The sequence below is a fragment of the Callorhinus ursinus genome, unplaced genomic scaffold (assembly GCF_003265705.2).
Source record: "Callorhinus ursinus isolate GAN/ISIS: 27379988/994484 unplaced genomic scaffold, GSC_fseal_2.0 scaffold1358, whole genome shotgun sequence".
Classification (NCBI taxonomy): domain Eukaryota; kingdom Metazoa; phylum Chordata; class Mammalia; order Carnivora; family Otariidae; genus Callorhinus; species Callorhinus ursinus.
In genome coordinates this window covers 1-10004 of record NW_027398413.1, presented here as the reverse complement: position 1 = coordinate 10004, position 10004 = coordinate 1, and the positions used below count along the sequence as shown (strand labels likewise).

General features: G+C 48.3%; 1 protein-coding gene across 2 annotated transcripts; it reads right to left on the bottom strand.

The window, feature by feature from the left end:
* Window positions 1–765: 765 nt before the first annotated feature.
* LOC112819009 (uncharacterized) lies at window positions 766–9876 on the bottom strand. Of its 2 annotated transcripts, XM_025866072.2 has the most exons (3): window positions 8474–9876; window positions 5387–5513; window positions 766–3732 (listed from the first exon to the last, which is right to left on the bottom strand). In XM_025866072.2, exons 1-3 carry the CDS (start codon window positions 8486–8488, stop codon window positions 2165–2167), a joined length of 1710 nt encoding a protein of 569 aa, XP_025721857.1. In that variant the 5' UTR covers window positions 8489–9876; the 3' UTR covers window positions 766–2164. The 2 variants fall into 2 exon arrangements, with proteins under 2 accessions (XP_025721857.1, XP_025721858.2); XM_025866073.2 differs by lacking the exons at window positions 5387–5513; window positions 8474–9876 and adding an exon at window positions 4773–4989.
* Between the last annotated feature and the right edge of the window lie 128 nt (window positions 9877–10004).

Sequence of the window (10004 nt, the reverse complement as noted above, 5' to 3'; positions counted from 1 at the left end):
TTAGAATGTGCATGTCTATAATTATCTAAAACTAGGCTTATTTAGATATTTTAAGTATCTTCTCACTCAAATCTTAAAAATTTGATGAAAGTTTTATTTCAATTTATTTAAATTCTAGTTAACATATATGGTAAAATTGCTTTCAGGTATAGAATTTAGTGATTCATGAAACAAAGTGTTAAATGTAAATATAAATTTAGATAATTTTTTCATTAAATATTTTGTGCATGTTGAGATTTGAAAAATGCAATCAGAGAGTGGAATCGGGAATTGTTTCCCATGTCTCATTCTCAGACTGTTTTCTTTCCATTTCCTATTCTATAATGCTTGTTGCTTCCCTTTCTAAATTTCAAATTTCTCAATAAGCCACCTGGTTTGAAGATTACATGATGAAAAGATGACCTCAAGCAAGAAGAAATCCTACCAGCAGACTGCCTTTGGGCCTGAACTACAACACTTCCTTGATTCCCCAGCCTGTTGGCCTACTCTGCAGATTTTCAACTTGCCCGCAATCACAAATTTAGCTAATTCTTTAAAACACATATCCCCCCCGCCCCACGCACCCTGATGGTTGCTTCTCTGGAGAACCTAATATACCACGGAACCGAACATTTAAAAATAACAAGATGGTACACTTTGTGTGAATTTTACATAATAACACATATTTTTTTAAATGTCCTAAGAATTTTTATGACACAAAGACATAGCCTAAAAACACTACTAGGAAAAAAAAAAGTCAAACAAGAATTTTCTAGAAAGGTGGTTCAGATAGTTCAAAAACTTTTATTGATAATGAATTCATATGAAACTGAACTTATATTTACTTTATTTAAACTTCACTTTCCCATTCTAAACAACTCTTTCGCTCATTGATTAGCACCTTTGTTGTTTATAGACAATGCAGCTCTAATAAGTAACACAGAGCCTTGTTATTTGATGCCATGCTTCTGCACACACTACGTGGATAATACTAAAATTACATTTATGCATTCAGTGAAAACAGCTATACAAGAGTAACTGTAGGATTCCTTTTATATGAAATTCTAGAAAATGCAAACTAGAGTGTCCACCTGGGGATGGCAAGTTAGGAAGGGCTGGGAGAGAGAGATGGAAACTACAGGGCCTATGGATTATTCATTATCAAGACTCTGGTGATGCTCCCATTGTGCACACATATATGAAAATATATTTTACACTTTTAATAAATGCAGTTTATGTCAATACCTCAATAAAGCTGTTAAGAAATAAAGATTCCATATAAAAATCTGGATCTCCTCTTCCTCTAGAAATAATATAACATCTGGCAAAGCTGAATTGACTCCATCACCACCGGCAAAGCTGAATTGACTCCATCAACACCCTTCCCTCTCTCTTAGGTATGTCAACTCTGATTCCTTCTCAAAACAGAAGGAAATGCTTGGAGAAGAAAATGCTGACAAATGGAGAAGTCATGCTAAGCAAAACAATCCAGTCACAAAAAAGACAAATACTGTATGATTCCACTCATGTATAGACCCAGAGTAGTCAAATTCATAGAGATGGGGTATAAAACCATAGTTGCCAGGTGTGGTAGGGAAGGGGTAGGAGGAGCTGTTTCATGGGTATAGTTTCAGTTTTGCCAGATGAAAGGAATTCTGGGAATTAGTTCCATAAATATGTGAATTTTTTAAACTATTAAACTACAATTCAAAGACAGGGTAAACTGTGCTACATGTACTTTGCCACAACATAAATGTAAAATAAAGTAGTTCCCAGTGACAAATAAAAGCAGATATTTGGCTGAAGTCTTTCCCCCTCTACAATACTCTCTGGCGTGGTGTGAACTTTTTGGTACTGATCAAGGTTAGAGTTTTAGACGAACAAATGCCCGTATTTGTTGCACAAATAAGGTCTTTTACCATCGTGAATTCTCTGATGTGTAATGGGGCTGGAGTTGCACCTAAGACCTCACATGGACTGCACTCAGAAGGCCTTCCTCCGGTGACCTCTTCATGTCTAATGAATGGCGAGCCGTCCCAGAACAATTTTGCACATTTCCTGTTCTCATAAGGTGCTTCTCCAGTGTAATGAGCTTAGAGTGGTACCTGAAGGCTTCACCATATTCTCTGCACTCATAAGTTTCTTTGCCAGTGTAATTCTCTTGTCAATGGCTTGGAGTTGTATCTCAAGATTTCCCCACATTTATGGTGCTCATAGACCTGTTTTCATTGTGGATTTTCTGGTGATGAACGAGGTGGGACTTTCTAATGAAGGCCTTCTGACATTTGCTGCACTCATAGGGCCTTTCTCCAGTGTGGATTTTCTGATGTTCAACAAGTATATGTTTGTGGCTAAAGGCTTTCCCACATTCGCTGCACTCATAAGGCCTCTCTCCAGTGTGATTTCTCCAATGTTTAATAAGGTTGGAATTATACCGAAAGAACTTCCCACAGACACTGCACTCATAAGGCCTTTCTCCAGTGTGAACTCTCTTATGTCTAATGAGTCTGCAGTGGTACCTGAAGGATTTCCCACATTCGCTGCACTCATAAGGCCTCTCTCCAGTGTGATTCTGCCAATGTTTAATGAGCTTCGACTTGTACCTAAAGAATTCCCCACATAAGCTGCACTCATAAGGTCTTTCTCCAGTGTGAACTCTTTGATGTCTAATAAGTGTAGAGGTGTACCTAAAGAATTTCCCACATTCACTGCACTCATAAGGCCTTTCTCCAGTGTGAACTCTCTGATGTTTAATGAGTGTGGAATTGTACCTAAAAAATTTTCCACATTCATTGCACTCATAAGGCTTTTCTGCAGTGTGAACTCTCTGATGTCTAATGAATGTGGAGCTGTACCTGAAAAATTTCCCACATTCGCTGCATTCATAAGGCCTTTCTCCAGTATGAACTCTCTCGTGTCGTATCAGACGATAGTTGTACCTAAAGAATTTTCCACATTCTCTGCATTCATAAGGCCTTTCTCCATTGTGGATTCTCTGATGTTTCATGAAGTTGGCATTGTACTTAAAGAACTCCCCACATTTGCTACACTCATAAGGGCTTAATCCAGTGTGAACTCTCTGGTGACTAGTGAGTGTGGAATTGTACCTAAAGAATTTCCCACATTCATTGCACTTAAAAGGCCTTTCTCCAGTGTGAATTTTCTGGTGCTGAACAAGGTGAAACTTTTTAATGAAGGCCATCCTACATTTGCTGCATTCGTAAGGTCTTACTCCAGTGTGGATTTTCTGGTGCTCAACAAGTACCTGTTTTTGGCTGAAGGCTTTCCCACACTGAGTGCACTTGTAATCCTTTCGTCCAGTTTCAAAGGCCTCCCCACACTCAGTGTCCCTGTGTGACTTCAAAGCACCATGAGGGGCCAGGTGCTCGAGAAAGCCTGCACTGGCTGGGAAGTCCTTCCCACGTCTGCTGCATGTGAAGCTACTCTCTGCCATGTGAACACTGTCATTCACAGCAAAGGAAGGACTCCCCTCATCCCTTCTGGAAAAGCTGTCTCCAATCTGTTCCTTTTGGTGCTGGTGCAGGTTTGCCCCACAAATGGATAGCTCTTGATCAGGGTACATTCCATCATGCTCAGCCGAGCGCAAAATGTCTTTCCAGACTGGGCCGCACATCTCCCAGGGCTGGGACTTCTGGATGGATGGGCCTGGCTTTGGAGTCCTGACCTGTGACCCTCCTACAGAAACCTCTTGCTCTGAAGGGGCCTCCTCATCCTGGGCTCCATGCCAGCAACCTGTAAGCAGAGAAATGCTGGTAAAGTGCCTGCTGACTTCGTTGGGAGGCGGTGGCCCCATCGGGAATGTGTGCCAGACACACTCATGGACGAGGTCACGTGACTGCTGATGGGCGAGGGGGACTCGAGACAGTGAGAGGAAGGCCTGCTGTGCAGAGCTCAGCCTGGCAAGCTCCCGTGACGGGAGAGTCCTGACTCCGGGGAAGGACATAAGGGAGGGGTCCTATCTTAGTCCATCTGGGTTGCCACAACAAAATACCACAGACTGGGTGGCTTATAAATGACAGAAATTTATTTCTCGCGGTCGTGGGCTGGAATTCCGAGATCAGGGTGCCAGCATGGTCGGGTGAGGGCCCCCTCCCAGGCTGCCAACTTCTCACTGTGTCCTCACACAGCGGAAGGAGCTAGGGGGCTCTGTGGCTCTCCTTTACAACAGCACTAATCCCATTCATGGGAGCTCTGCCCTCATGACCTAGGCACCCTGCAAAGGCACCATCTCCTAATACCACCACACTGGGCATGAAGTTGGCAACAAAGAATTGGTGGTGGGGTGGTGGGGCACAAACACTTAAAACAAAGTAGGTGCTATGCAGGGAGAAGAGACAGGGTTTTCAAGTCACTCCTGTGCAAACGGCTATGGCTGCTGGTGACTTGTGAACATGGTGCAGAAAACCGTAAACAGACCTAGAAATACCTAACCACACGGAGATACTGCAACTCAAGAACTGGGATACACGCAGACCTCACAATATCCTAACTATAGCTTGGGGCTGGACCTGGCGCTAGGGATGCTGGCGAGCCTGGCAAAGGGAGCAATGAAACAGAATCACGGTAAAGGCCAACAGGCGTTGGATTCTGGTGGAAAGGGGATTCGATTTAGCGTAGACACGAAAATGGAGAAAAGGTAGAAATGAGGTGTGGCCCCTGGCCCTGGCATCACACAATGGTGGACAAAGGACAGGTTCCCAGCTCCAACACACACCCTTCCCCTGCTCCTTCCCACCAGGGCTGTGTACTTTTGAGTGTCTCTTGCCACTGACACAGTAATGTCCACCTATTAGGTACCCGGGGTCCTCCCCACTGCTCGAGATGAGCACTGATGTGGCACCTGAGACGGGCCAGTCCTAGAAGAAAGAAAGGAAGAGGCATGGCCAGCGTGCACCCAGAGTAACCCAACACAGGATATCCAACATCTTAAAACTACAAGAACTTCATAGGAGAGACTGTAGAAACAACCCAGTGTTCCCCCAAATTAGTAATTAGGTTGGTGCCTGAAATTCCTGGCACAGGCAGGACCCAAGAAATGTCAGCAAGAGGGAGGGGGAAAGCCTGGGGCACCATGGTTCCACGCACCTAGACTAAGTGACCCAAGCAGGGACAAGACAGGTCTGAGGGATCTCTCAGACAAACTTCAACATCTCTGACCTCTGAGCCCGATCTTGCAAGTGCTCGGAGTAGCAGGGATGGGACCGCGTGGGGAGAGTGCGTGCAGTGCGAATGGCCCAGTCCTGGCACCAGTAACGTATATGCCGGGAAACTTGGGAAGGAAGTAGTACCCACGGTCTTGTTGTGGAAAGGACAGAGCTGCCCCTGGACCAAAGAGGAAGAACAGAGCCCAGCCCAGGACATGGGGCGGGGGGTGTACGGGCCTTACCTAGGGAGGACAGAAGCGCAAAGTTCTCCAGCATCACAGCATGGTACAGAAATCGCTGAGCTTCATCAAGGAGGCCCCACTCTTCCTGGGAGAAATATATGGCCACGTCCTCAAAGACCACATGGCTCTGCCAAAGTTGGAACATTTGGTTCATGAGTAGCTTCTTGTGTTAACTGTGTCTCGTGGATTCTCTAATTATCTATTTGCCATCCATTAATTACAGGGCTAAACGAACAGCCAAATGTGTTTCTGTATCTCCCTTGCAATCCGGGGCCCAAACTGAATCACCTCCTTCACTAACTCACACACCAAGTCAACACTTCCCCTGCCCTATATCAACCAGGGCCAGGTACCAGACAACCAGGGACACCCCTTCTGCCCCGAAAATTATAGAAAAGGTACAGAAAATTTATAGAAAATAGCCATCAGTAAGCTTTTCACCCTACCCTTCTGGCATTTCTCCCAGAAAGTTCCAGAAAGGCTCTGACCTAAGGAGTCCCTTTGCTGGCGTTTATGCCTCCTGACCAAAACTGGTGCTTCCCGTGTGGCCCTGTGTTACACGGTGTGCTCCTGCCCCTCAAGAAACAGAATAAAAACCTTCTTTTAGTGTCATTGGTCTCTCCATGTCATCACTCACCCACCTCCATAAATTAAAATCCTGTGGGTGCCAGTATCTGATGCACTTCTCTCGCCAGGCCGTGGTCCTTCCCCGCACACGTCCATCCCTGCTCGTCCTCCTCCCTAACTTCCCAGTGGGGAAGAGTCCCCAGCTGCTGGTGGCACTGGTGCCTGCTCTCGCCTCATTCCCACTGATCACTGTGTCCAGAACACAGCTAAGACATGAGTAGTGAAGGACATCACCTAGGTTGTGGGCCTGGCAATGCAGGGCTCTCCCTCCCTCCAGCCAGCCAGTTTCCCTGGGGTCCCCCGGGTCTTGTCTGAGAGGTAAGACTCAGACCCTCAAGTCAAACTCAGACTTGTCCCTTGCCCTTAAGCACCCAGAGCCAACCATTCACACTCCACCTCACCTGCATATTGGTCGTCGGACTCACGCCCCTCACAACTCTGACTCCTCCACAGTGACAACTCCACAGACACCCCCGGCCCATACCACTGGCATTTCCTTCACGTCCAAACAGACAAATACATCGAGGATCCAATTCAGCCCTGGCCCTGCCCCTGGACACCAGAAGTCCCAAAGGGCCCTAGCGCCAGGTCCAGCCCCAAGCCCTGCTTTGAAAGCCCGGCTTCTTGCTTCATCCTCAGCCACCTGCCTACGTGAGGACGTCACACACGCTCAGCCCTTCCTCCCTTCCATATTGCACCAACTGTCCCATCAGCAGGCAGAACCTTCCTTTCTCCTCATATGAAGCCCAGCTACACTTACCTCTCCACCCACATGCCCACTCCACATGAGGTCTAGCAATGCTTCAGGCTGACCAGTTTCCCCCTCAACATCTATCTCACGCGCACTCCAGTCTCAGAAGACCTTCTCACTCCTAAAGCCCCCGCCTTTCTCTCTCCCCGTGTTTCTCTCCCTCTCTCTCACACACACGCACACAAACACAGAGACACTCAGCTTCCTCAGCTTTGTGAGGCCCCCCATCACCGCCCAGGTGCCCAATGAAGAAACCCAGTACTCAGGGCACCTGGGTGGCTTCAGTCAGTTAAGCATCTGACTCGTGGTTTCACCTCAGGTCATGATCTCATGGATCGTGGGATTGATCCCCACGTTGGGCTCTGCACTCAGCGGGGAGTCTGTTTGGGATTCTCTCTCTCCCTCTGCCCCTCCCCCGACTCACGTGCGCGCTCTCTCTCTCTCTCTAAAATAAATAAATCTTTTAAAAAACAAACAAATAAACAAACCCAATACTCAGGCCCTTCATTCCCATTCCTGCTCCTCTAATGGCATCGCCACCATAACCTAGAAATGCTGCCTCCCAGATCTGATCCTTGGCTTCATCCTAGCCACACCCCAGCCACCACGCCGTGGCTGTCTCCAGCTTCAATCTACCCCCGGAACTCCGGTGTTCAAGTGCCTACTGGAGGGGCACCTGGGTGGCTCAGTCGGTTAAGCATCTGCCTTCAGCTCAGGTCATGATCCCAGCGTCCTAGGATGGAGCCCCGCGTTGGGCTCCCTGCTCAGTGGGGAGTCTGCTTCCCCCTCTCCCTCTGCGCCCCCCGCCCCCAGCTCGTGCTCGCTCGCTCTCAAATAAATAAAAAAAAGAAAAAAAAAAGTGCCTACTTGACACTTCTCCTGGGAATCTTTGGGGCATTTGTGACATAGACAAAAACTGACTCTTCATATTCTACCTGCAAATTCCTCATACCACTGACTTCCTCCATTTTAGTTCAAGCATCCATCCTTCCTAACAAGGCCAAAACCTGGGGGCATCCCCAACTTTTCCCTCTATCCCACCTCCTCATCTCTCTGAGTCTCCACATCCTAAAATATGAGCAGCTCTAGTTGAAAACACATCCAGAAACCAATGCCTCCTCTACCTTCACGACCACCACTCTTGTGTAGCCACCGCTTCAACACTCCCCTGGACTGTGGCAAGCATTTCACTTACATCCCCATCTGTCTTCCACTCCGCAGCCGAAGGGAACCTGTTAAAATCTCAGTCATAGCACCTTCCTCTTCTGTTTCAAACCTTCCCTACCTCCCTACCAACCTCAGAGTAGAGGTCCAGAGCGCCGGGCTGTCACTCAAGGTCTGATACCTGTGCACCCCTACCCAACCCCAAGCTGGCCTCCCCATTCTCACCAGCTATAAAAGAGACCCGCAGTTTCCTGAACATCCAGCTAAGTCTCATCTCTAAGCATGTGAACATCCTGAATCCTGTGGCCAGGACTCCCTGCCACATCTTGCATCAGTAGTTAGAAATGGGAACTGCTCTACATATAATCTAAATATAGGATCCTGGGCCTGGGGAAAGCCCATGGTCTTCAGACTTAAGAGTGAGGAGGATAAGAGAAGTTTCAGGACACTACCACTCCCTGAGGGTATATATATAGATACTGGGGTGCCAAAAAACACCTGGATGGCAACCGGGATGGTTGAAAAGTGGGACACCCTCCACTCACCTGCACCGGGGCCATAAGCAGTTCTGCCACCTCCGTGGGACCCTATGGTAAGAAGGAGACCATGAGAAATGGGTACCATGGAAGGACCTTATGAACTGAGCTGGACCACCACCCCTGCCTTGCCCTGGAGCAAAGTGATCTCAGCCTGGTGGTCTAAGTTCAGCTCCTCCAGAAAACAGTGCTGCCTCTTATCAACTGGGTGACAACTGTTACTGTCCATAGGATCAACAGTTTTGTATATATTTTCAGTGCAAATGAAGTAGTAGGGTTTTGAAATTTGAGGTCTTTATTTTTACCACTTTCTAAGATTTCATAAGATACTATACATAAAACTTCACACTGTAAACAAACAGGTAAATTAATGTCATATCAATTATAAAATGTTTGCATAAATTTAACTTGTTGAATAGGTTCATTTCTAATTGTCTACCTCTGTGTACATATTTAAAAGAATACTGATTGAGTACTTAAGTCAGTAACTTTTTTATACATTCTTAAGTTAATGAGTTGTAGGAAAAGGTTGAACAGGCAGACAAGCTACTAGTCCATACAGCAACAAGATCTGCCTGTTACATAACCCCCAAAAGAGAGCTTGTTGGAGGCCCTCTACTGGACAGCAGCTCGCCCCTCTCGCCCTGAGGGGTGGGGGTGAGGAAGCAGTCCCCTGTCTGGGACCCTGAGGCTCCATCAGCCTGGCTGACCTTTCCCTCGTTCCACTGGGAGTGGCCCTGAGCTGAGCTGCAAGTGGAGAGTCCACACCAGCACACAACACCGGCTGCACCGAAGAGAAACTCATCCCAACACCTCCCTTCCTAAAGACACAGGCAAAAGATCTCTCCTACAGCAAATCTCTTTTTTGAAGGAAGCATCAGGGATGCCAACACCTGCTTCCCATACCCTGCCCACCAGTGACTCTTCAGCCCTTGCCTCCCTCACCATCTAAGATCATCTGAAGACTCCCTCCTTGATCTGGCCCCGAGGCCGTGCTCTGGAGCAGTCCACACCCTCCACACCTGTGACAGCCCAGCCCCTTCCCCGTCCTCCAGACCTTCACCTCCACATGCTCATGTCACGTCTCCCCACTGAGGTATCTCAGCATCAACACGTCCAAAACCAAACTCATCATCTCCCCGATACCCGCTCCCTGGGCTCGCCTGCCCCACCGGCCTCCTTCCAGACGTCCAGGCGAAGAAGCCTTAACACGGCCCTTCACGCCCTGCTTTTGCTCACACGCGGACGTGATGCAGCGGGCAGTCCTGTCGGCTGTCGTGGAACCCTACGCAGAACCTCCTCGCATCTCGCTCTGCCGCCACCGCCCTGGCCCAGCCTCCACCAGAACTGCCGCGCGGGGGCCTGCCGTGCCTCCTCAGCAGGCTCCCCGCCTGCATTCCCCGTCCCGCTCTCCCCTACCTTCAACCTCGGACTCCGGGCGTGCGCCTCCCATCCCCGCCCCCTTGCGACCTTCCGCGGACCCGGGGGCCCACGCCGCACTGCGGGCGGCACCCCGCCCCGCCCTCCCTTCCCCGCACAC

Bases quoted from the DNA above. Each gene is read 5' to 3' on its own strand.
- LOC112819009 (XM_025866072.2), bottom strand. The intron at 3,733-5,386 runs GTAAGGCCCGTA...CTCTGCTTACAG, and splicing joins TGCGCTTCTGTCCTCCCTAG to GTTGCTGGCATGGAGCCCAG.